The 27,999-nt window shown below is 33.7% G+C and overlaps 2 protein-coding genes across 3 annotated transcripts; one reads left to right on the top strand and one right to left on the bottom strand.

The window, feature by feature from the left end:
- Window positions 1–1,530: 1,530 nt before the first annotated feature.
- LOC127877822 (ATP-binding cassette sub-family C member 5-like) lies at window positions 1,531–23,901 on the top strand. 2 transcript variants are annotated; one of them, XM_052424081.1, is made up of 31 exons: window positions 1,531–1,985; window positions 3,133–3,246; window positions 3,597–3,761; window positions 4,478–4,625; window positions 5,297–5,444; window positions 6,540–6,625; window positions 7,131–7,304; window positions 8,078–8,140; window positions 9,187–9,271; window positions 9,616–9,764; window positions 10,544–10,651; window positions 11,153–11,303; window positions 11,613–11,680; window positions 12,407–12,478; window positions 12,760–12,884; window positions 13,109–13,181; window positions 13,292–13,495; window positions 13,916–14,063; window positions 14,692–14,802; window positions 15,147–15,331; window positions 16,016–16,243; window positions 16,402–16,531; window positions 16,948–17,230; window positions 17,837–18,023; window positions 18,519–18,608; window positions 19,000–19,183; window positions 19,496–19,655; window positions 19,892–19,970; window positions 20,701–20,814; window positions 21,508–21,672; window positions 22,652–23,901. In XM_052424081.1, exons 1-31 carry the CDS (start codon window positions 1,819–1,821, stop codon window positions 22,748–22,750), a joined length of 4,263 nt encoding a protein of 1,420 aa, XP_052280041.1. In that variant the 5' UTR covers window positions 1,531–1,818; the 3' UTR covers window positions 22,751–23,901. The 2 variants fall into 2 exon arrangements, 1 of the variants encoding a protein (XP_052280041.1); XR_008048625.1 differs by lacking the exons at window positions 19,892–19,970; window positions 22,652–23,901 and having other exon boundaries at window positions 21,508–21,520.
- Window positions 23,902–24,055: 154 nt separating this feature from the next.
- On the bottom strand, window positions 24,056–27,623 carry LOC127877823 (transforming growth factor-beta-induced protein ig-h3-like). Its single transcript, XM_052424082.1, has 6 exons — window positions 27,341–27,623; window positions 26,739–26,944; window positions 26,190–26,403; window positions 25,262–25,363; window positions 24,842–24,949; window positions 24,056–24,292 (listed from the first exon to the last, which is right to left on the bottom strand). Exons 1-6 carry the CDS (start codon window positions 27,543–27,545, stop codon window positions 24,171–24,173), a joined length of 957 nt encoding a protein of 318 aa, XP_052280042.1. The 5' UTR covers window positions 27,546–27,623; the 3' UTR covers window positions 24,056–24,170.
- Window positions 27,624–27,999: the final 376 nt, after the last annotated feature.

Genomic DNA, 27,999 nt, shown 5'->3' on the forward strand with positions numbered 1-27,999 from the left:
TTCAATAACTTGAGATATTAGCAAAACTAAAATTCTTAACGATGTGATTACACGCTGTCCAGTCCGTGTGTAAACCCCTGAAAGCCCCGTTGATTTTGCACCCTGATTAAAAAAACTCAAGGTCGAAAATAATGCCTTCTTTAATGCAATTGCGAATTATATCAAAACTACATTAACGATCACGACAATTATAATATTTCAATTTTTTTTGGATGAAAATATTCTAAATTTCGGTAAAATAAGCCACAGGTGGTTAGCGTGTGGCTATGGTATTAATTAGTGAAAACATAATTTTAAATGATAAATAATCATATTATAACGAAAAATTAACTTTAAAAAAATTTCACTATCAAATATATATATAACAAGGAATGCAACTCAAAATCATCCGAAAACGGGGTACATCGTTATGAACAGCCATTACTTCATCATTTTTGCAGCGATTTTCACGAGCTCGGTCTTATTCAGCGCAAAAATGAATTGCGTTTCTGGAAATGTATATGTCTTGCAATATTTTTTACAAATGCTGGGTCAACTTTTAAGAAATAACACGATACACAACTCGCATGACCCAGTTGACACTGATCAGGCAGTATTTATGAATGAAATCTCCAGTTGTAAAGACACACCTCCGCATTGGACCAATGAAATCACTCGTATGTTTAAAATGTCAGTTAGTTGAAATTTATGTAAACAAAGGTTTCAAACGGCGCTGGACACTTAGTCTTGATGCATAATGTAACGGCAAGCACGGTTATAATGTTTCTTCATACGTTTTATTGAATTATGGTATCGAGGTTCGTGAACTTTGCAGGGAAAATGCCCTTTACTCCGTGAAGATTTCAGTCTAAAATACTACCTGATCAGTGTCAACTATGTCATGCGAGTTGTGTATCGTGTTATTTCTTAAAAGTTGACCCAGCATTTGTAAAAATATTGCAAGACATATACATTTCCAGAAAGCAAATTAATTTCTGCGTTGAATAAGACCGAGATCGTGAAATTCGCTGCAAAATTGATGAAGTAATGGCTGTTCAAAACGATGTACCCCGTTTTCGGATGATTTTGAGCTGCATACCTTGTTATACATATATTTGATAGTGAATTTTTTTTCCAGAAAAGTTAATTTTTCGTTATAATATGATTATTTATCATTCAAAATGATGTTTTCACTAATTAATATCATAGCCACACGCTAACCACCTGTGAAATAAGCAAGCACGTTTAAAGAGTTATTTCTTTTTTAGATAAATGTTACGAATACTGAAAAAAATGTAGATGCGTTTGGAACGCTACGGACTTGGCAATAGAAATCGATGCACGATACCAATGCTTATACACGCGTAGACATGACAAAGTTGTGAAAAATATAATTTATTCATTCACAATGCGTTATCTTGCATTCTAATAAGCCGATCAATGTGTACCCATAACAAGGTTAACTTATAGAACTGTGAGATGTCGACGAAACAAAACTATTTAAAGAGACAATCAGCTTCAGATGAAATACATTAGGATCTAAATGCTGGATAGACGAACAATTGTTTGATCACTTTTGCAATCGGATACGAAATTAAATACGGCTTTAATTATATGATCTTAAAACGTTTTTTTATGGAAAACTAAATAGCCTCCAATAATATATTTAATTTCAGATTACAATTTATCTATTGGAAATTCATTAAAATATTTTAGATTTTTTTTACATATTTTTCGACGGCGAGTTTCGTAAATAAATTTTGTTTCAACAGAACATGCGAATACCAATTAACACGTAATAAACATACAAATAAACTAATCGACGCGAAAACTATCAAAATGAAGGAAACCAATTTATCCGGCGGTAAACGTTCGTCAAACGAAAGTGTTCTACCGGAAACGAATGGAAACCCGCGCGTGTCTCTGACCGGATTCACCAACATTCTTCTGGACAAATCGAACCCTGATAAAATACTCACCATTGAAGAAGAAAGGGAGCGATTAAGGTAAAATTAAGTATTTAGTATTGAGTATTTAAATAGCTCATGCATGCATACACACTTGGCGTCTTTTCTAACGCAAGAATTTTCAAACTTTAATATCTCAGTTATTAATAAGAATTTTGATTTAATATTTTACATGTACTGATTTGACTACCTTCCGTGTAAGCTCAAGATGAACTCATTCATCTTTGACGATCGCACGCTTTAGCACGTGGGGTATGTATGTTTCCATCTGTTTGCATGTTTCACGAACTTGCACAGAATGTAGTCAAAGGATCACATTAAAAAAAAAATAATTACAATTTTATAACAGAGATACTTAAGTTTGAAAAGTGTTGCGTTAGAAATGTCTCCAGATGTATACATTTATAAATATAAATAATATATATATATACATCTCACTGAAAGCAAAATGTCATGCTATCATGCGTAATAAATGAAAGCTGATACGCCTTTTTTGGCTCCCAGTGAATAAATTATTATTCAGATGACATTTTCATGTTTGATGTTTGTTTTAAATATGCATATTTAATTTCCTTATTTCATGTCACACAGTCACAAGCACGGTGTCAATCTGATTGAATTGGTAAATTTTAACCCTCTATGATTCAATCATAAACAACTTGGTTCTTGCGTTTCGTAGACCCTGTGACTATATATATTACCCAATAAAAACAACGACATCAAATCCCTTTATATTGCTACATAGTTAAAGTTAACGTTTGTGAAAAAAAGGAAGATATTTTCATTTGTGTAACCTCTTTCCTTAACCAATACTTGCATAACTTTATTACATCGTAATAAACGAGTAAGAGACTTCTATCATTATCATCTTAGTCCAATCGATATTCTAAAAAATAAACCAGCTATTAGAAAATACATAACTTATTTAGTGTCATAACTTTAACGGTTGCATGACTTGCGGTTACATATAGGTGTCACCAGAACTAGTGTTGCTTTCACAATCGCAGTTTTAAGAGTTCACGTGCGGACTTACCCGTGTTCATGTGCGATACTTTAACTTTGACAAACACTTGGGAGTATCCTCACGCATGCATGCAAATGTACGAAAATTCGGGTATCATCTCCGATGAAATATACATTTATGTCTGATCACCACCATAACCCGCGTATTTGGAACTCGTTTCAGAGTTCGTTTCGCGGAATTACCTTCGATGAGTTTTGACGGCGGAAATGTCGGACCCTTTAAACGGAAGTACTCAGAGGCGCTTCAGATTTTAAAGCCCTTCCGACCCGCATCAAAGTAAGTTGGAATGAGGTGAATCCGATTCATTTACGTATTAAAGCACACAGACATTTGAAGGAACTTATTTGCGTATACTAAATCAAGAAAATACGTCGTTTTTGAATGTCGAATCTATAACTTTTTTTCTGAATTATTTCTTAACGCAAATACCAGCATTAATATAATCAATAGATATATGCAATACTATAAATACATGTTAACAATATATAACTGTTACTAATGTGATAATTTGTGGATAAGATACGTGTTTATTCATCACATGGTTCATATTTTAAATTTCAAAAAGGCTATTACTTAACGTACAGTATTTAAATACAATGGTCATTTATTAGTTTTTATTATTTTAGGGACGGAAAAATCCCAATCAGCAAGGCAGGATTCTTTTCGTACATTTTCTTAACGTGGTTCTCTCCGCTAGTTTGGAGAATGTATAAACATCGCGACGTTCCAGTGTCAGAGAGCGATGTATGGGAGTGTTCTGACATGGAGGGAGTCCTAGTGAACACGGAGAGGTGAGGTGAAAATGCGTTCAGTTTAGAAATACACGTAGTCCTTTTATAGTATTTCATCGACGGATTAGGGGTTTTCACGCATTGGAATTGAACCATTAGTTTCAGTCGTTTTTCATCACAATATCATATGGACGAATCGTTTGTATTGTCCAAAACATCAATACAACTGTACATGATTATATTCTTAAAAAGACATTATTCAGACGAAGTAATCATGTGATCCTTAAAATGGAAAGAATTTGGCATACTTTGCCGTTTTATACCCTTTATTACTGTTATTTTATTGTTTAATCACGCCTACTTTCCTTAAATATAAAGGGAAATTACAATAAAGGTATTTTTTTTCTAAAATTATGTGCATTCCAAGCACGCGATAAGGACATACAGTTGAGTCCGGGTCTTGAAGTCCTTTTTGAGATGTATTTAAAGTAGTTAAACACTATTTATTTTGTAATTTGAACGCAGAAAAACAACTTTCGGGTTTTAAATTGAAGAAAGTTTTCGTTTTCATGCCATGCGGTCTGACAGCGCCTGAAAACACATCAAACTCACTGTATGTTAAATAAATTCTCGATCTCAAATTGCCTTAATCATTCACATCTCTGATATATGCTACATATTTATGATAAACACTGCTTTTCTCTTGCACACGACTATCTTAAATCATAATACAGTACAAACACACTAATGTCACACAAAGTTCTTTTCTCGCACAGAATGAAGCTGCTATGGTCCAAAGAGCTGCACGATCATGGTCCGGAGAAGGCATCGTTTTTGAGGGTGTGGGTCAGATTCATATTCACAAGATCTGTTGCTAGCCTTATGATTCTGGTTGTCAACGCTCTGGTCACGTTCCTCTCCTCGGTAAGCTCTTAGTGGTACATTTGCAGTAAAATTGAAATATACAAACCGGAAACAAACTATTGACGATATACCGACCGGTATTCACCTTTGCGTTTATTTGAGGTTCCGATGTAAATTGCTCGGATTAATAATTAATGCAAGGGTTTAATTTTAAGTTTTTAACTAAAGGCCGAACATTGGTAATTGGTATTGGGCACATTGTACTGATTTAACAAGGATTCTTGAGAATACTATAGTATGCTACCATCATACTGGCCTTTACGTCACAAACCTTTATTTTTTGTGTAAATGACGAATCGCATTGCCATTCGCGTTTAAATGACTTTCCACCAAATTTCCTTGCGTTGTATGTGACCAATCGTATTCTACATATTCTCAATGCAATACATGTTTACGGTTTATGGTATTACATTTTACCGACACTTCTTTTACGCAAGGCTTTCTTAGTTCCTACAATTATACACATGTATATAAATAAGCAGGAGCGAACGAACGTGAGGTCCCTTAAATGTGATTTTGATTTGTAGATTTATGAAAATAAACTCATTTTTGATGTGTACAAAAAGTACTGAACAACAAGTGTGGAAAACTCTTGTCAAAATGTTCGTTAATATCAATGAACATTTACCGTAGAATGATTAATGTTTGAATATTCCCTAATACCTCTGCAGGCTCTGCTGGTGAACAAGGTGCTTCAATACCTGGAGTCTGCCGAGGACAACCTCCTGTACGGTCTCGGTCTGACGGCGGCCATAATGGCCTGTGAGGTGGTGCGCGCAATCACTTTCGCCAATATAATTGTGTTCAGTGCGCAAACCGGTACGCCCTGAAATCTTTTTATAAATTTATTCAAAAATTAAAAGTTATATTAAGACAACATATAAACAGTTTGTTGCTAGATCAAACACCCCCCCCAAAAAAAAATAAAAAAAAAATAAAAAAAAAATCAAAAAAAATAATCGAGGATTTTGTCAAAAGTGACTTCTGCCGAGCCATTTTTGTTTGAAAGCATATATTTTATGTATCATGCCTAGTTTCAAAAATGTTGAACAACTCAAAATTTAAGGAGAAGAACCCCGTTCAATGTCCTTTAAATGATAGTTTATAAATGAGTTCGCCAATCTCAATTTGCTCGGTACTTAATTACGTCAAAACGTCCATATGTGTTTATGGTAATAAACAATTTTGCCCTTTGGCGATAAGTTCACAAGCAGGTACACCAGTGAATAAATCTTGAAAATAATATAATAGTTATCTGGGATTTACGAAAGAAATTCAATCTGATTAAAATGCACGATCATATACACGCTTACTGGATGACCATACAATCACGATTTAAGAATGCTGCACATGTATTATTTTAAGAAATTAGTTAATATCTCTTGTTCCACTTAAGCGGAACGTCTGCAGTAAAACGCTGTCAGCCTTTACATTACGTGCTTATTTACTTTTTATAGGCTTGCTTATTTTCTCCGTAGACATAAATTCACAAACAGTGACATTTTTTCAACTCCTACTTTTATCGAAAGCAATGAGATCAGAGAAATCTAAACGAATAGGACGATTTGAGAGGCCCGTTTGAAAGGCAATAAAACAATATTACATTTAAAGATGACTTCAATTTTGTATCGATAGTCATTTTTAATAAATACCGTTCGAACAATATGCGTGTACACTGTATTTGCAAAACTAGGTTGTTATTTTAGGTATTCATCATCTATAAGTTTTAACAGCATATATACGCATCGACACAGGGATAAACACAGGTGTAATGCAGCTATGAGATATACACAGCCATTTTTGTACATCCCTCGTACTCCATGTCGGTACCGACATAACCTGCATAACCCTTTATGTATGCGGTACTTAAGAATATGTATTTTAATCAAATAATAAACAAGTTCTTTGTCTTAGGTACACGATTCCGATCTGGATTCATTGGCATACTGTATGATAAACTCCTGAAGCTGAGAGTCAGCAAAGGAAAGACCAATTCAGAGGTATGATGTACCAGCCTATTTATTATGATTTGACTACTGCACACAGTGTAATGGACAAGGCATTTATAAACCGATCGAATAACCTTATTTAAATCAGTCTACGAAATCAGCGATTCCTGCTGATTTTGTTACATAAGTCATGAAATGAGCATCGTCATACATACCAAAACATTTAGTTGACGTGATTTACAAAAAAGAGAAAAATAACTTGTTTTTATTAGTTGAGTAAAGTTTACATAATAAAAACGTTAAGTGACAATACCATTGTCATAAAATAACGTGCTATCTTACTTTAATTTCCATACAAAGTATTTTTTCAATTTAATTTTAATACCATTTTTTTCTAATAATAAACAGTATTTTAAAATAATTAGTGCGTTATCTAGTGCACACGGTTGAAGAAAATTCACAGGTAGCTATATTTCCGTTTTCTTTTAAGTAAGTATTTCTTTCTAAGATAAAACAAAGTACCACAGTATTTTTTTACAGCAATTGTTGCTTGCAGATCATCAATGCGTTCAGCGTGGATTCGTACCGCGTGTACATCGCCACGTGGACCACCATCTTTATCATTTCCGTGCCCGTCTATCTCATCATCGGCACCGTCTACGCCTACACTCTAATTGGCTATTGGTGCTTTGTCTCCGTTGGGACCTTTATTGTTTGTTACATGACACAGGTAAACAGCTCTTCCGAAAAGAAGTAATTGTATTCAACAAATGCCTTAATTAAGACAGTACTTTCCAACAAATTATAGTTTATAAATTCTGAAAAGTCGGGTATGTATTCAGTTAACATTAAACGAATATGGCACATAATCATAATTGTTATGTTTCCATACGAACGCCAGCTTTTCTATAAATTGCAGTGCATTTTATTTTTGTTTTCCCATTTGCAGAAATGAAAGTTATGAACTTTGTTTCATGCATTATAAATAATAAGTTTATTTTATAAATGTATTACAAAAAGTAATTTTCGTGTAATATCGATGACTAGTATAATTTATAAATACTCTTTGTTAAACTCCACAAAAATATTTTGTTATTCATTTTACCTCTGCTGGATTAAGTATTTTTTATCAAACATTTTGATTCTGATTCTTATGACGTTTTTTTGGCAAATGAATCTGGTTTTACTTAACTTATAATGTATGTATTCAGCATTATGTAGAGTACACTCTACAGCCACAATATAGTTTACACCCTTTTGTATCATGCCTATTTTTTCCATTTAAAATTAACTAACAACACTTTGATAAACTTGCTACCATGTACAAACACTTAGCCTGGTTAACATAGATCGCAAGAGATACCAGTTTGTACAAAACATTATGATACACATAGTATAAAGTAAAATTTAAATGACATTCTTTCACGAACTGAATTGTTACCTATCCCATTTTATTGATGTTGCAATATGAATTTCAGTAAGATACATATTATATTTTTGCAGGTGCAAATGACCGGCTTATTGAAAAAGATGCGAAAGAAATGCTCACAACATACCGATATGAGGGTATGCAGCCATTACATTTTTTCCATAACGAACATGTCAATAAATGCACGAGACCTTACAATAATGCACAATTAAAACACATGTTTCGTGTTCATATTTTATGTAAACAAGTCCATACAAGATGCTTGTGTCCGTATGTTAGGTAGATAATAGAAATTAGTATGTGTTAGAATAAAACAACATGTGATTTTTTTTCTTTTACACGTAACAAAGAGCTGTCATAATCTATAATTCTGATGCTGTGCGCATACATCAATCCATAAATACATCCAAAATCCTAACGAGGACTGAGAAATTTGTTTCTGAGATGATACACAGTTAATACAAACATACTGACGTCGTCATTATTGTTACTATGAATGACTATCAAGGCAATTAATATATTCAACCTACCAGAAATGTTCAAATATGATGCCCGAAGTCCTATGCAGGGGCGTGATAATAAATATTTTCTTATCCTACGAGATACATGCTTAAATAACGCCCGATGTCCTATAGGGAAGTCATAATACATATATACGCATCAAAATAGAACCAGACTTAATTAGCGCCCAAAATTCTATACAATAATAATTATATACGCATATTATATTCATGCCTACATTACGTCGAAATCCCCTGCAAGGAAGTGTTCATAGTTAGATACGCGTACTACAAGATGCATGCTTAGGTTACTTCGTTAGTTCTATACAGGGAAGTGATCACAGTTACCAGTATATTCGACTCATACTAGATTCATTCTTAGATAACGTCCGATGTTTATATATTGAAGCGATTGTAATCATATTTCGCACCGTAATGGATACATGCTAATATTGCATCCGAAGTTCTATGCACAGAAGCGATCATAATTATATACCCATCAAACTAGATGTATTATTAGATTACATCCGAAGTCCTATGCAATTATGTGATAATAACTATATACGAATCGTACTAGAAACATGCTATGATTACGTCCGAAGTTCTATGCACAGAAGTGAATATAATTATATACGCATATCCTACTTAATACATTGAACAATTCAGTTCGAAGTCCCTTGCAGGTTCGACGCATGGGCGAGATTCTGAATAGCATGAAGTTCATCAAACTGTATGCATGGGAAAAACCGTTTAACGAAGCCATCAAAAGTATGACATGAATTTTTTTTAACTGTACTTTGTAGTTTGTCTTCTTAAAACAATACAATGAATTGTATCAATTACATTTAGAAATGACTCAATGTTGTATTTCCGGGATAAACATAACACACCTATATAACATCCGTTAACGTTATCAATTTGAGATCAAAGGCCTCTACAGAAGCCTCACATTTGGAGTATTCGACTGAGAATTTGCAATATAACATAGAAAACTAAAACCAATGTGTTTGCAATCACTAAATTGTTATTATCCGTTATGCTACTGAGTGTTCTATATCATTTTCCCGCTAATTCGTCTATATTGAATTTCGTTATAAACGAATATTTTGTAGATGTGAGGAAGTCAGAACAAAAGTACTTGCTATATTCTGCTCTTCTGGACGCGGTTGTCGGTGCTATCATACCGGTGACGCCGACCATTGCATCGGTTGTTACCATTACGGTCTACACAGCCGCCGGAAACGACTTAAACGCATCTACTGTGAGTATTTTAAAGGAAAAATTCACAGAGAAGTTAAACTCGTTTAGTCTTGCATTGGTTTATTTGCTAAAATAACATAATATTATAAAGTTCTTTACCGAATATGTCTACGTCTGTTTTATGAAGGAAGGAAGTCGGGTTTACTGTCTACCACTACATGTAGCTCTAATCATGCTACGACAAACGTCATATACACATGATAACCCTACCTTAATGGTGAATTCCAGTAGCTTGCCTCACCTTTGTGAAAGATCATAATGCATTTTATAACGTATATACACGAGTATTGTTTTGACTGGCTCACAAACACACGCTGCGATATGACTGCTTCATATATCCGAGCAATGCTTTGACTGGTTCATTCATACGAACAGTGCTTTGACCGTTTCATATATCCAAACAGTGCTTTGACTGGTGAATACATCAAAGCTGTGCTTTGACTGGTTTCGTGCATACGCTTACACGACCAGGACCAGCGCACCATATTCAAAATCAGAAATAATTATGGTCAACCTGTAAAGGGCTTCGTTCAACAAACATTATCGTAAAAAAGGATCGTGAATGCAAAAAGGATTTTCGTAATATGTAGTGTAAACATTACATAATTCAAAATAAGTTGAAATGGGTTGAAATGGCTTATTTTCGAGAATGTTTTCTTTCAATAAATATTTATTTAAAAAAAATGAAGAACAATTGAGAATAATTTTAGAGTTAAACAAAGTTGTAGATGCTGGCAACACAAGACTAGAAATATGCGTGATTTTTTTTTTTAATTCCAGGCCTTTGCTATCATCGGAACCATGAACTTTCTGCGGATCATTGTCGCGCTTATTCCGATCGGTTTTAGGGCATACGGAGAAGCGAAAGTAAGCTTTCGAAGGATAGAGGTAAGCCACGTTATATGAAGACTGTACGTACTTGAGACTCATTCTATTGTTTAAGTGTAACAACACTTTTAACGTGATTAATTGACGCACTTATCACACCTACAATGATATAAAAACAATCGTAGTGCACACAGTACGCAGAACAGGACGATACCAATACGTTTGATTGGCGGATAGCTTAATAATAATATTTGTTGTAATATTCTAGTGATGCATCAACGTGTTTTCTATCATTTTGTTCCAATATTAAAATAATATTATGGTCGTTCTAACCGTTATGGACCTGTTCTTACCAGCGTTAAACACGCTCAAGAGACATATCCAGGTATTGCATAGCTACAAGCAAAGGATAATTTCTTAATTACATTCATAAACTTAATTATCAATGTTGAATATCACGTCAGTCTTTTCTTCACGCTTTATTGCGTGATAGGTTCATTTTGATATTTGGTTGGACCGGTCCTCTAGAATATGAATATACACACGTATATGTTATTTCAGAAATTGCTAACGTTAGACGAGTTCTCTTCGCCTTCCCCCGACGTCTTTAACAAAGAAAACGCAGTAGAAATTAAAGCCGCCAATTTTATTTGCGAAACAGTTGCAGATGACGAAGAAACAAAGACAAGGATAAGAGGTCGCAAATCAAGCGGTGAGATAACGTTGGCTTTTCGGTATAATACTTGGTAGTTTATTGTCAGTAGAGACGACGTTTAAGCTTGTTTTTGTATTTTAAGTAAAATAATTTGATATATAATAAATTAGTGGTTGCACAGTAATGTGTCTTTTGTGATGCTGATATATAACGATATGTTAGTTGTCATTAAAGCGAAACACTCGTCTTTTTAAATCAATTGTTTTGATTTAGTTTTAGCTTCATTTAATTTGGCTATCGTTTTATAATTTTATTTGTCTATTCTTTAAACTACCCATTACATTTTACATCTGTTAATGCTTTTAGTTGCAAGCTCAAGAAGAGAAAGTGTCAATTTATTCCAGTTGTCGGATATAGAACTCGAAGTGAGAAAGGTATTATGAACCAAGATCTATCTTTCTAACAGTTAGTAAAATTTTACATGCTAGTTTTTCGAGTTCCATAGTTTGCTTTACTATGTGTGCATGCTATACACATTTAATAAAACACACAAATAAGCATTTCCTTAATACATTTTCTGTCAAAAATGGAATAATATGTACGTGCATAGATATGAAATTCACTCCTCTTTAAAAAATGCACTACTCTTTTATCCCCTCGAGATATAGCTAAACATTTATGCACTTTTTGAATGCCCCCTTTTTATTAACTGTTTTTGTTTTATAGCATACCTCTTTTATTTAGTCTTGCATTCCTCTTTGTTTTCTATCTCTTTACATCGACTTATTCAGTCATTCCCACGACATAGCTTACTCGTTCCCACGTGTTAGTATGTCGTGGTAACGAGATAATTAAAAAGAGGAGGCATTTAAAAACTATGAGTATATTTCAACTCTATGTCATCGTAAATATGCCTGATATCACACTCTTTAATATTTAATTGCAATAAAAAAGTAAAGTATGGTTTGTGATTATTTCAATTTATTCATTTATTTATTTTATAAAATATTATTGTAATAATTTATCATATTTAACGATTAAAATTCAAAATCTTATATTAATATACTTTATCTAACTATGTATTAACTTTTGTACGTACGTGTTGAGAGACAGTACGTTGGACTGAAATATAATTTGACCATGATTTAATTGTATTCAAGGGGCAGCTGATTGGCATCTGCGGTTCCGTAGGGTCTGGGAAGTCTTCACTGATGTCAGCTATATTAGGAAGGGTGAGCGTGACTTTAACTACACACTTGTTTACCTATATGAAAGCTTGCGCTTGGTGCATTTAAGTTAATAAAGACATTTGGGCAGATCAAAATGAGAATACACATAACTTTTACGTTTGATATCAAATCAATGTACATCTTTTAAATGCAACACAATAATTATCTTTAAATACTTTACACAAATAACTTGTATGTACTATACTTGTAATAACAATTAAGACGAGTGTTAATGTACGTTTAAAGGTATAACAAAGCACACAATCCTCACATTATATATGCAGATGATGCTTGCAAAAGGGCATTTAGCAGTTAGTGGAACGGTAGCATATGTTGCCCAGCAGGCGTGGATATTTAACGCTTCGATCAAAGAAAACATTTTGTTTGGACAAGAATACAAGACGGAGAGGTAATTTTACCATGCACATTCGGACGAACGTGTGACTGGTTTAGTTCATACATTGTAGATACAAAATTAATTATTATTTACACAATTACATTGTTATACCGATTATAAACAGATCAATTAAACCGTGTAATTCGAAAATTTTGTATAAATAATCAGTAATATATGTTTTATTCATAATATACTGCTTCATATTACTAAATCTGCTGTACTATTACATGTTTTAGGTACAGCCGAGTTATCGCATGCTGCGGACTCGAAACAGACTTTGATCTTCTAAAAGACGGAGATGAAACTGAAGTGTGTAGATCTATCATAAAATTGTCTTTCTTTATGTTCTGTTAAATTGATTGCATGCTCGAATTTTATGATGACACCATGATATGACAAATGCATTTTGTGTATTGCAGATAGGAGAACGGGGAGTTAACCTAAGTGGTGGTCAGAAACAAAGGGTAAATCTTGCGAGAGCCGTATACAGCAAAAGTGATATCTATATATTGGACGACCCTCTTTCTGCTCTTGATACGAGGGTCGGTAAACAAATTTTCAACGAATGTATCAAACAAGAGCTTCATAAAAAGACTGTGATTTTAGTTACACATCAGTTGCAGGTAGGATATGATAAAACTTATCACTACATGTTCTGTTAAGCAAATAAATGTAAGACATAAACGACATATGAATTCGTTTACAAGGCAATTCTATTCTTTTAAAACAAATTACAAAGAATGTATTGTCATTTAAAAAAAATAAGTATGTTAAATCCACACATTTATATTTTCATAAGATAACAGGATCGCTTTTTAGTATAAGAATATGAACAAACACATCAATACCACACAATAAACGAGAGGAGTAATGAAACTACCGAAACATTATCATTATCATAAACATAAAGCTATTATTTTACTTAGTGAAAAAATGCCCAAGTTTCTATTCAATACAAGGTAATGTACACAACACCGCATTATACATAAAAATTGATTTAACAACACTTAAGCTACTCACTGAAGGCTTTGTTTGTTTGAAAGTACCTGAAAGATTGCGACGAAGTGCTCGTGATGGAAAATGGCACAGTGGTCGAAAAAGGTCATCATCTGGAGTTGATGGCAAGCGACGGAAAGTATTCCGAGATGTTCAGAATTTTCAATCTAACCGAAATGAAAAGCAGAAAAATATGTAAGTAAAATCGTATTCCAATAATGGATAATTTATATTGAATTTACATCGCAAATAAACGAACGAACGAACGAACGCACAAACGTCACATTTATTTATACCGAAATTCAAATCTTTAGTGGAAAAGAGGTTTCAAAAGTTGTTCACATTGTCTTTTGAAATCCCATTATAATCATTCATGCATAATTTAATGCACTTAAATACCAAACTACAGTCTGAATTTTTAAACATAGTGTATATAACTGTTCACATGAATTACCACAACTAAATCAGCCCTGTCACAACGCCAATAATGGCTCAAGTACGAACACCTTTCTGTAGTCAGCTTTATTTAACTGTCCACGATCGAAGTACTAGTATGCAAATATATTATTGTCTTTAAATGAGTGACACACCTTGTTTATGTATTTTACTTTCAAAATATAAACAATTGTGGTTTAAAATAAAAGATCACACCGTTCATAATTCTAACAACTTAATGAAATGACTGCCATTGTAAACTAGGTATGTTGTTTTACTGGATACCTAATGGTTATACTGTTTTTTCTCAAGTACTTTGGTTGTGAAATATCCAGTAATTGTTGAATATTTGTTGTTGTATGATGCATGCACTCTAAATAATTTGCAGACAGTAACAATGACGGCGCACCGGTGGAAAGTGAAGTCACTGAAATGAAGAAAGATAAGAAAGAAAAACCAGCCGAGGAAACTAATGGCATCCACAAGCCAAAGGCGAAAGGTAAGATATATTGCTTTCAACGGTTATAACGTAAATCGTCATGGTTTTTATACAAGAGGTTAGATGTATCTACCACATTGTTAAACTTGATAGCTGTTGATGACAAATGATGACTATATTAAAATACATAAACAGTGACTGTGCCGAGTAAAAAAGTATTATGTGAAGATATTATGTGATGTAATATTATAATTATGAGTATCATTGTATCATTATTTGGCGCATGTGTTTATATAACTAGTATCAGGGGATACAAGCGATACTGACAAAGTAACGAATTTGAATCCAATATGAAATTCAATGAACACTGTAATCTTCAGTAATGGTTCTTATGTTATATCCAGGCAAACTCGTTCAAGCAGAAGAAACAGCTATTGGCGACGTAGGTGTAAGCACTTATACCGCTTACATTCGGGCAGCTGGCGGCTGGTTTGCCGTTCTCGGTGTTATTTTGTTTTATTTCCTGTGCTCGGGCTCACTCGTGTTTTCCGATTATTGGCTCAGTGCTTGGTTAGGATCTCTTCCTAAGGTACTTTTAGTAACTTTCTGTCGTGATCAGGTCGGAACATGTTTACAGATTTTCCAAATGTCATTTTCAAACAGTATCAAATACTCCATTATAAAAAAGATTACATTAAAAAATCTAAACATATATGACGAAGAAATATATTTTTAAGGAAGCGAATCAATTGAAAAAGGAACAATTATCACATTTGTTACATTTTAAGAGTAAATCGAAACTGGGAAAATACGTCTAAACGTGTATACGTTATTCTCACTTTTAGTTGTTTGTTTCTCGATATTATAATCGTGTTATATGGTTCCTATAATTCTTAAGATACGTAATGGAGTATTGTTTAACATTACCGGAATCCGTAAAGAAGCTCATGAAAATAATTAAATGCATAAGATAATATGTGTTTAATAATTTTACAATACGACTACAAACATGTTCGTAATCTTATGGTAAAAGTATTAAACAAAAATATTACCGATTCATTTTCCACTTTAGATATGCTTAAACAGGTAGAGTTGAAATTCGAAGAAAAGGCTCTTTGACTTAAAAACATTTATTTGCATGCTAAATGTTATGTGTAATACTGTTGAACTTTGCTTTCGTCGACCGTTACTATTTGACATGTTTTCCTTTCTTAACATAATGAAAATGCTTACAAGAACTTATTGCATATTTACCACCATCTTTTATTTGCAGGGATCGTATACAACAAATACAACCATGGAGAACATATATATGAATACAACGTTATCTTCTTTGAACACGACGATGTCAGTAATTATAACAAATAACTCAACAGCTATGTACGCAAATGGAATGGTAAACGAAAGCTTCATAGGTAGCGATACTTATTTCGTCGTTTACATATCTTCACTTGCTGGCATTATAGTTCTGATCTTGGTGAATGGATTTTGTCATGCAAAGGTATGTCGTTATTTAAAACAATAGAGCGTAGCACATATATTCACGTTTTCAAATACTAAATGTACATGTACATATATTGCGTTGCAACTCTTTTCAAGCGTTTGAATATACATATGTTTTCTGTCTTTCGTTCTATTTGTGTCTGCCCTGCTTGACAGGTTTCATTAACAGCATCCAAAGAAATGCACGACAAGTGCCTCGATAGGGTCATGAAAGCGCCAATGTCATTCTTTGATACCACTCCGACTGGAAGGATACTGAACAGATTCTCAAAAGACCTTGACGAAGGTTATTTTGCTGCTATCAAAGAAACTAAACATATATTTAGATCACCATGATATTAAAGCATGCGATTTAATTTATTTAGATTTTCGCAATAAAAGTTAGTTAAATGCTTCATGCTCTTTTATAACTAAGTGTATTGACGTTTCTCAAGTAATGGTTTATTTTTTGAAGTTTTTACCATTTACAGAAATAAATAATTCATTGACGTTCAGATATGTGAGTTCGACAAAAACCCGAACTAATAACGTTTCATATTGCTAACAATCATTCATATTAAATGAAAAAGTTAAAGATTTATATGCAATACATAGTTGCACATGTACCGTAAATTGGTTGTCTTATTCGTGTATTGTAACAAATAACATATTAAATATATTTATTAATTTGAATACTAAAATACGAACGCTTATTTGAAACAGGCGACGTATTCATACCTCAAGTGACCAATCAACTGGTACGAATTCTATCGCTAACAATCGTGTCAATAGGTACGGCCACGTACGTGACTCCTTGGTTACTTATCGCCGTTGTGCCTGTCGTAGCCGTCTTCTACGTCATGAAACAAGTCTCTACGGTGTCTGTTCGACAATTGAAAAGACTGGAGAATATTACGCGCTCTCCACTAATTAGCAACGTGAATGTTACGTCACAAGGTCTGTCAACGATAGTGGCGTATAGACAACAGGATCGTTTCTTCAAACGGTAAGATTTAAAAAATCATGATAAATCTACCGCTAAGGTGTCCTTTTTAAAGGGCTTGTTAAGAAATATCCCCAACGCAAGGAACAATTCCATCTGTTTAAAATAATTGTCCATCAAACAATATATTCCATTTGATTTTTGTTGTTTCAGCTGGCTCTGTGCACAGCAGGATGCAAGTGGACACAAATTAAATTCCCCCTACTATAAGGGGGTTGCATATCTATTTCGTTTATATGATTTTAATAATTAGATTTTATTAATTGATACACGCCAACTGTGAGTGTTTGGAGACGCCTTTTAATGTATTTTACCCGATTTAATTTGAACATCTCCGTGGCTTGCTAAATAAGGAATTCAACTACGAATGGGATAATTTTATTTGGGGTTTGTTTTGATTTGGCCTATTTAATACCCAAAATGTGGTTTAAATCTAAGGGAACCGATTGCCATCTCTCAATTCACATTATATACGATTTACAAAAGGAGTATATATGATAATAAACAACAGATGCGTTTTTTAAGTAAACACTTCCTGACCACAAATCGCTTTGGCTGAAACAATGAACGTTAATTTTATTATTAATTGTACCATGTTCGTTTCACAAGGTGCGTCAGTTACGGCGACGTGGCCTCGATGTCGGTCTTTTTATTCGACGTCAGCATGCGATGGATTGGGCTAAGACTTGATCTAATTGCTGGCCTCATGACTATGTCCTCAAGTCTGATTTTTGTTGTCACAAAAGGCTTAATACCGCCGGCATCTGCTGGACTCGTGCTTGGACTTTGTGGCAAGGTAAGATTCGCTCGTGATTATAAGCGTTATGATCACTAAAAGAAACTTTTTTTATAACATTGTTTTGTTTTCACTTTTGAAATCGAGCACACCGTTCCATGAAAGATTCAACCTTTTGATTCATTAAGACTCTGAACTGTGGAATGTTGTGCTATCGTACACTGCGAATTTCATTCAATAGTATTGTTCGGTGTTCACCATGTAACGATAATGCACAGGTAAAAAGTCATTACTTATTGTTTTTATGAATGTTGTGTTCCCTTTCACGAATTGGACGTAACAAGTATCGTCGAGATTATCGCAATTGTAAGCGTTCTACATAAACTGCACGATTACGATACAAAATGATGAACATAATTTGTTTCAATATTACTCCTTTCAATTATAGTTCAATAATTAGTCATTTTATATTTTTATATTCAAGATTTCTCTACACACTCGTAACTTATTTGAAGTTCAATTTACATTCTTTATTTCAAAGATAATTAATTTCAGACAATAAGTATAGTGCAGTTTCTCATTCGTCTTATGAATGAAACAGAAGCACGGTTTACGTCTGTGGAAAGGCTGCACGAATACACTGTGGTAAGAGCCACTCAAAATCATTTTGCAATAGCTGTTATTCGGAATCAGTGAAACTTTAGGTCAAAGTTTTTTGTGGTTCACATACAAAATATCTAAATATTCGAGGTTATGAATTGTCATCCAAGGTCTTCGAAAGTGCCTACAAAGCTACAGTCAATTTGTCAATATAAATGTGACACAAATGCATTTTACATTGCGAGTTCCGAACATGGTCGTTTTGTACTATCCAACGTAAATATTTCTTTCAATTGGTTAGACATTGGTGATTCCGTCAATGTGTTGATACCTGATTGAAAGAATGTACCAGATCTCAATTTTTCATCTTTCTGATAGTTAGTATATTCATACCGAAATGCTTTGAACATTTGAACATTGTGTGTGTGTGTTCTAGAAACTTGGGTCCGAGAACCAAGATGCGAAGAAGAAAGCACCTTCTAAATGGCCTGAAAAGGGAGCGATAACCTTTCGCAATGTAGTCATGAGGTACAGACCAGATATTGACCCCGTTTTGAAGGATGTCAGTTTTGAGATTAAGCCAAGGGAGAAAGTTGGCATTGTCGGAAGAACAGGAGCAGGTAAGTTTTCTTTGAAAGTACTTACAAAACACAACTTAATCGGTAATAATTATTAACAACATTAGCCACTAGTTTATGATTATGCCGTACAATAAATATAAAAATGGATGCTCCACAAACGAGTATATGCGCTAAATAATTTCACTTTGACATCACCGGGGTTTTATATTTTTCGCCACAGAAAATCAAACCAAAATTAATAATCCGTTATTTAATAGCAGTTATTTTAATTGCGTTATGTAAGAAATTGATACTAAGACATTGATACTACTTCGCACTACTTATTATGATTTTATTGCACGTATTCTTCAGGCAAATCATCATTGGCAACAGTCCTATTCCGTTTAGTGGAACTTACTGACGGCGTTATAACAATCGATGGCGAGGATATCTCTGAGTTGAATTTGAACATAATTCGTTCTAAAATATCAACTATTACACAAGAACCGGTTTTATTCTCTGGTACCATCAGGTGCAGTAGTTTCATTGAACCTTTAAAAGTTGATTACTAAAGAAAAATGGTATACAATAATGATGCTAACTATTATCGTCCGCGGGATAAAGCATTCGCCTACGAAGTTAGTTCGATTTTCAAACGAGACTCGTTTGGACGTATCGGTTGGTTCCTCAACTAATCAATAATTAACATACACGTATACACGTTTTTTTTATTTCCTCTTTGTTTAAACATGAACATATATGTGCTAGGTACAACATAGACCCATTCTCTTTGTTTACGGACGAGACTATATGGGAAGCGTTGGGGAAAGTCCACATGAAGGAGAAGGTTCAATATGATACTTTATAAATCACTATTACATCAGTACTAGTCGGAAGCCCAAATAAATCTGCATGGATCACCTTACCTTATTTTATCCTGCATGAACATTTGTGTACTGCGGTATTTTTCATGAACCATTTTTTCATGTACATACAATTGCATGACTTGTAAGACAATCACTAATTATGTTAATGTAAAACTAAAACAACCCATGCCTCCTCTGTGTAGACGGATCATGCATAATTCTTTGTTCTAACGCAGTTTTAGTACACGCATTATTGTATTGTCCGTGTTAAACAACCACAAAATGGACCTTACGCAGGCACCATTTTTTTATAACCATATATTTAATATTAAACTCATTGGCCATTATAAAAAACTTTTCATCTTATAACACTAGCCACGCATGTTTAAGTCCGTCTTTGGTAAACTTGTTATATAAATGTGCATTTTATAATAACATTTTTTGCTTGGACTAAAGTAATTTTACATACGCAAACAATTTTATAGCTTTAAAAATACAAGCCATCAATTTTAAGCATTGTTATAGTATGTAGAGAGAGTATTAAATGAAAGAGGTCGTACTAGAACAATATAATGAAGCCAATTAGTAGACGTGTACTTGATGTACTGAAGAAATACTATGCATCATATCATTTGCTATTAAAACAACTTTATGGTCTACATACAACAGGCTTATAATTCAATAACAGCGATGTTTCGTATTTGTTTGTAGATAAAGCAATTCAATCAGGATCTCGATACAATGGTGGAGGAGAACGGAGAAAACTTCTCAGTGGGTGAACGGCAGTTGTTGTGTCTGGCCAGGGCGGTTGTAAGAAGCAGCAAGGTTATGTCTTTTCTTGAATCCTCTTCGCCGTACCCTTGTACAATGTCGTAATAATTGCAATCTTCTGAAGCCAGTAGCGGTAGAGCTACTGTTTATTTTGTTGGTTTTTTGAAGTTTGTCACTTGCCATCAGTAAGGCACTTAGTGCTTTATTGAAAAATTCTCCTCCTGCTGTTGCTGAAATTTGTGTGTGTGTGTATGTTTGACTGTATATACAGTGAAAAACAGAAATAATCGTAAATTTTAATTCGTCTTTCAGTAGGTTATATCTTTTTAAAACACATTTACAGAATGCGGAAAGCGCCAGCCTGTGTAACATGTGGAAATGCACTGTCTGATCATGAGCACCACTACAAACGTGCATTATTCCAGAATGTTTATTTGTATCATATTTGGGTGTTTTGCCATTTTCTACAAAAGTTCAGCACTTTTAATGGGTTCACTGTTTTACCAGTAATAAGTGCTTATGCTTATGCCATTAACTGACAACTGTCCTATTCGAGTGATATGTAGTATGATATTGCAACACAAATAATTTCATGACACAAACCCCACACACGTTATTTTACCGGATTGACGATCGAACAAGCGACCCTCATACTTGTAGTGTAGCCCTCCATCAACTGAATTAACCGACTCGAATTGACGCCCGGTTGTCCCATGACACAATTAATTTCTAGAAATATCATCTTAGATTCTCCTTCTTGACGAGGCCACGGCAAACATTGACACCTCAACTGACGCGATGATCCAGCAGACCATCCGAGAATGTTTTGCAGACTGCACGGTCATCACAATTGCTCATCGCCTGAATACTGTTTTACACAGCGATAAGATACTAGTGCTTGATAGTGGCAAGGTGTGTGTATATGTTCGTCAAATGTAACATATACAATCTTGTATTAATGTTACCAAGGCTTTCAAACTAAGAAATTCGTTTAAAATGTATGATGATTGCTGTTTAAAAAAATTATTAAATGTAAAATAGTATACACCTGACCTAATGTTATATTTTCACAAATGAGTTTTATCAATTGTGTTTAAATCCTTATTTGGGCATATTTAAGTAAATTCTATTCTAAAAATATATATATCAAAAATAAATTATATACATACAATGTGCACTCACAGAAAACTGTCAACGCTATCGTTATTGATTCTTCATCGAACAAAATTATAAAAATATATTCAACGTTCATCACTTTCTGTTTAACCATCAGTCTTTGTTAAATTGATATTATACTTATTGTCGTTGGTTCAATAATTTTTACCCACTAAAGCGAGATGCATCAAGGAATTTTAGCTGCCATCAATTTGGACGTAATTATGGTTTTGTGGCTGTTTTGCACTATAGAATACATGTAAATCAGCCACATTTTTGTGTTATGATGGATTTCTCTCAAAGGTTCTGAGCTGAATGACCATCAAATGTGTTTTTCAACTCCCCTTAAACCACTGTGTTGGTCTCGCTCAAACGTACACACTTGAAAGAATTAAATGTATTCGCAATCGTAATGAAATACACTTGTACAACCAATTTTAGCAGAATTATCACCCTTTGTCATGCTTTTTTTTACATTATTATCAGAATATAGAGATTATTTTCGCGAACGCTAATCTAAGCTATCTGATAAGTGGATTTGTCTCTTTTCCAGTATATGTCATACGGGCAACTGTATCTGTTAATAATATTTGTTTAATATATGTGAACCATTGTATGAACAAAAACGAATCATATTCAAATAATTTGTTTATTTTACGACGGTATATGTAAAGCACTTTCCGGATAAAGAAAGTGCTGCACGTTTCATGTTCCAATCGTCCTACTGTTGTTTCAGGTGATGGAATGTGGATCTCCACAAGAACTCTTATCTAATCCGTATTCTTTCTTCAATGCAATGGTTACAGCACAGTCAGTGAAAACTCCATCACCATAAAGTAGGCACTTATGCTCAACATAAGTGCGAGTGAGAAGTGTGGTACACAACTCCATTAGAAAGCGTGCACATTTCTAACTGTATTTCATGTGGCTGAATGTGTATTCACATTATAAAAAGGAAATAGGTTTAAAATATTAAGCAAATCAGTCTGCCAAGTAAGATGTAACATTCCCAATAGAAAGTGGATATCTATCGAGCTGTATTCCATGTGGCTTAATATGTTATGCACAATTATCTAACTTATCATTTTAAAATTATCTTAGAATGAAAATTTCAAAACATGTTTGTGCAACCATTTGTGAAGTTATTTTGTTTTCAATTTTATTTAACATAAATATTATATCTTTTTTCTGTTTTCTATTATATTTTCTGCTACTATTTGCTTTGTATATATATACGTATACAATTATGTTTAACGCATGGGCATTGGCCCTCTTGTTTTATTGTAAATTGTAAAATTGTTTTTATATAAACATGAACACCACAGCAATGCGATTAAGCATTCGAAGCCAAACAATGTACGGTTAATTCTTCCTTAAAGAGCATGACAACAATCTAAATCTTCAAGAAAATTAAATAAAATATCCATTTGCATTCATTAATATTTCTGTGAATCAATAGTTTTTGGCTGGCGATGTGGTCTGTTGTTTTGCAACTAATATCTTGCTATATTAATGGCGATGTGCTGTTGGAATGCGTGCGAATTAGCACTCTCTCCTTCGGTCACAGCTTAACCTTGTGTATATTTGAAATATGCATAGAACATGGAACTTGTAGTAAAATACTGACGTTATTGAAAGTAGTTCGCACGGTTGACAAAGATTATCAGTGGCGTATATTATGGAAACTAATACACCGCTATTGACTTTAATCTGATCTGTCGATATACATGGGCCAATGGGGCATTATTTATCTAACCCTATTACTTTATCACTGAGTGAATGCTGTATACCAAGCTCCGATTTAAAGCAAAATATTTTACACAGTAGTGTATTGTCTATAGCAATTAACGATGCTTTGGTCTTGAGTTATTTTATGGGACTTAACCACCAAGATATTCATTCATGTTTCTTTAGCCATTTGTTATTAAATTGTGCCGTTGCACGAGTATGTGCTGGGTGATATTCAAGTAAACATTTTTATTTCTCTGTTGTTGTTCTTTATTTTACAAACTTCATAGAATTTAGTTAGATTAACATGAGGGGAGAACATTGCTCAAAATGCATAAGCATTACTTCTTATTTTCTCTTTTTAGATCAAAGTAACTGATAAGGAAGTTTTAAAAGAAAGAAAACAAGTATGGACACTTATTTTGCTACAGATATTATGATGCAAATATGCTTTAGAAGCCATACATAAACAAGTCATTTTCATAATGTGTTGAAAGTCGTCTCGCTCGTTTTTTGTCACTCCACATCTATCCCATGATCAATTCTTGGATGTTGGGAGGTACGAGGACATCATCAATGGCATGGATAATTCCATTCACAGCGTAGATATCAGCTTCAACTACCCTGGCATAGTTGTTCAAAATTACGCCTGAAAAAATAATGGAGAACACTCATAATGAAGTATTAGAAAAGCAAATAGAGATGTCATTCGAAAGTTTTAATAAAACACTGCTTAACCCTGTAAAGAAGTATATACTTTGCACATGATGCATTGGAGTCGGTCATTGAACACACATCCACAAGATGTTCATATTTTGCCTCACGGAAAATCAATGCAATACTTTCTCGAATATTGCTATTCTTTGAATTTTGTATTTTTTCCCAATGCAACTGTTTTCAATGACATTCTTTCCTGACACTGATTCAAACTAAATTTCTACCAAGGTTTAAGGTTCTAACGACCAATAAAGTCTAGTCTTTAAATTCTGGACCGCTTTTTATATTAATTAGTTAAAAGATTTCCATGAAAAAATGTTTTATCCAACAGGTTTTCCAAATTATGAACACTTTTTTAATAACTAAGTTTGTGTTTATGTATTAAGTAATTATTATTTGATCAACATTGGCGTATTCAATATCAAAATATATTTAATGAGAGCACAATATAATAGGTTTTATTGAATTTCATAAAACTAACCGTTTCCGAGGGTAATGTTGATGGCCTGCCCGACTTCGCTGAAGATAGGTCCGTTTTTCAGACTGCTTGATCGGATTTCTCCCGGAATGACGTGATACTGCATAATGACTGCATGAAAAAAAAGAGTTATGGACATTGTTTCGGTAGTTTTTGTTGCAAGCGGTTATCAATCATACACAGTCATTTACTCAAAGACGACCAATTTCATGCAACGGAATAATATGGTTTTAAATTTAAAAGTGTCATGCGGTAATATTAATTGTATTTGTATTTATTCTAGATACCTTAAACGCTACAATCAAGGAAAGCGTTAGCGGATAAGAAACAAAAAGCAAACTTGTTACCATTTGCAAATGAACAGACGAGTATTGAATTAAACGACCAACAAATTAAAACGTAAAACCACAGTTTGGTGTTTACCTTGGTATATCCTGTTGGCGTTGGGTTGGCTAGGATCAAGAAGCCTGTTGGCGTGTTTGGCAAACGCTTCGTCCGTTGGAGCAAACACTGTGTACGTCCCGTCTGAAACAAATGTTTTTATGCAACCTTTTATATAAACAAATAATAGTTTGAAGTGTGTTTGTGTGATTTCTTGTTTGTTTTAGTGAACATCATTTCAAGTAAATTCAGTCTCCCATGCAGCGTGATTAAGTCTCTTACGCTTCAATGTTTAAAGCTGCAAAACGCATAATTAAGTTTCATATGCGTTACTTCGAGTTTTACTAGTTTAGAAACCTTTACCGTAAACTCTAATTTATCACAGTCTTTAAAATTGGACGTGTTTTCGTGTTTAACTTTGAATTTACGTTTGAACGTAACACAGAGTCAAACTCATAATTGCGTATTTAATAATAGTTCATGTATAATTATATTACTTAATTTTACAGTCAACTGTTTGCACAACTGATTTCACACACAGTTGTGTGCTACATTCTTATATACCGGTTGGGTTGTTACGGTATTAAGTGTTGAAGCAGTGGCTCGACAACTTGACCTCTGGTTAAATGTGTCGTTCATGATACTCATGCTATTTTCAAGTATACAAGTATCTTTAGTGTTTACCTACAAATCACAGGCTCCACTTTTGCGGACGGACTTTCCGATTCACAGACGGATAAATATTTTATAAATATAGAGAGACGGACAGAAAATACATGTTGTAGCTTAAACCATGAGTCATCTGCAGTGAAATGACGGTAGCAATGCTCTTGGAAAATAACAAAACAATTCAATATTTACTATGATAAAATGACATAAACTTGGACGAATTAATAATGCGTGACTGAATTCAAAACAATACTTGGAAGTACATGGATTCGCCCTTGTGAAATGTTTTAGTTTCACTTACTCTCCAAATGATTGACCATGTTGCCGAAGAGCAGTGCGAAGTAGATGTCCTTGAATTTGATGTTGTCGAGAAGGAACACCTGGATGATGGTCTCGTCGGGAAGGTACTTCTCGGGCGGTACGAGAACGTGATTAATCGGCTGAATGACTCCATTTTGAACGATAATGTCACTGGTCGGCCCAACATGTGTATTGTTGTCATTGATATCAAGATGCTTTGAAATTAACAAATTCTTTATGAAAATAACATTGTCGGACGGAAATGCCAGTTTATCTATCATACTAGGTGCAACAATAAAAGTTTGAATTTAATGTAATTAATATCCCGTGTAAATTATTCATTAATACAAAAGTTAAAAACATTAAATGTAATAATTAATCATATGTGTCAAATCATATACGTTTATGGAAATAAAGATATTTGGAATTATAAAAAATACGTCAAAAATAAAAATAGCTTCAAATAACACATTTAAAAAAAATGAATTTCAGTCGTTTTGAATGGCTTAACTTCAATTTCAGTGGTGATTTTTTTTAAAACACTAAATACCCCTCCATGCGGTGAAATCAGTATGCTAGCGCCAAGCAAAGTGGTAAGATTTTTGTCTTTCGTTTCCGATGATGTCAGTATAAAGCCGTTAACGACGTGGTACTCAAGGATTCGTTTTAGTTGTCCCACTGACAGGGCGTTGAGCTTGTCCTGACCAAACGAGAAGAAAGCACCGTCGCTTGGCGCGAAGAGCGTGAATGGACCACCTACACATTTGCATGACATAACGTTGTATTGATCTTATACATAATATATAGCTTGTTATATTGAAAATTGTGAAATTGTGTCTTGATGTGATGTGGATACTCTATTGATATATATAAGCAAATATAATTTAAATTAAATTAAATGTAATTATAATTATCGTATAATTGTTGTCTTTAAGTGCGATCGGTAAAACAGCTTTGTTATCTTGATCTAGCTCAGAAGATGAATTCCCACACATAGACACTGCCAACGACAACGTCTATATAATTTTCGAATTTAAATAATAAGGAAGCAATGGTTGTTTTAGTTGAATTAAATTATATAAATATAAGTAAATTCTGTTCAAATTATTGCTTTGACCTTATTTTATTTAATACTGGTATACTGTAACGTACCTTGGTTAAGTGTTTCATTCACAAGTGTTTGTGTCATCAAGTTACGCAGAAACAGATATCCATTGTGAGTTTTTATATAATTAGTGATGCTTACGTCTTCGTAGCACCAAACGTTAGATGAAAACGTAAAAAACAGAAGAAAGCACAAACACCGCATGTTTCTGTTACACGCTCTTTGAGAGATTTGAAAAGAAAATTGTTTCATAATCGTGGAAAAACGTTATCAGTAAAAATGCCCTATGCTTAATGTGGTAACTCATCTGCAAACATCTCCTATGCTTAATTTGGTAACTTTGGAATTTATTTAACTCGCACCTGAACAACGCAGTGTCTTTGCGATTAAAATTGATTTCAAAACATGGTTATGTGAAGGTAAGATAGTGATTTAAACAGTTTTAAGAAATCGTCCCCGCCATGTTTTTCGGCGTAGCTGTCTAAGATTGGTTTGGCCTAGATTTCGTGCGATAAAATACGCATTGGGAACATGTATTGTCATGCAATTAGGAATGTTAATTTAAAGCACTGGTTTAATGTATAAAACAACTATTCGATATTATTAATAAGCTAAAACAAATGATACTGTCGAAGTAATTTCAATGGTGCAATAACATGAAACTGCATTTCGGTAGCAGTAATATCAGCGAGTCACGCCGGTCAAT

This window comes from Dreissena polymorpha, chromosome 4, assembly GCF_020536995.1.
Source record: "Dreissena polymorpha isolate Duluth1 chromosome 4, UMN_Dpol_1.0, whole genome shotgun sequence".
Taxonomy (NCBI): domain Eukaryota; kingdom Metazoa; phylum Mollusca; class Bivalvia; order Myida; family Dreissenidae; genus Dreissena; species Dreissena polymorpha.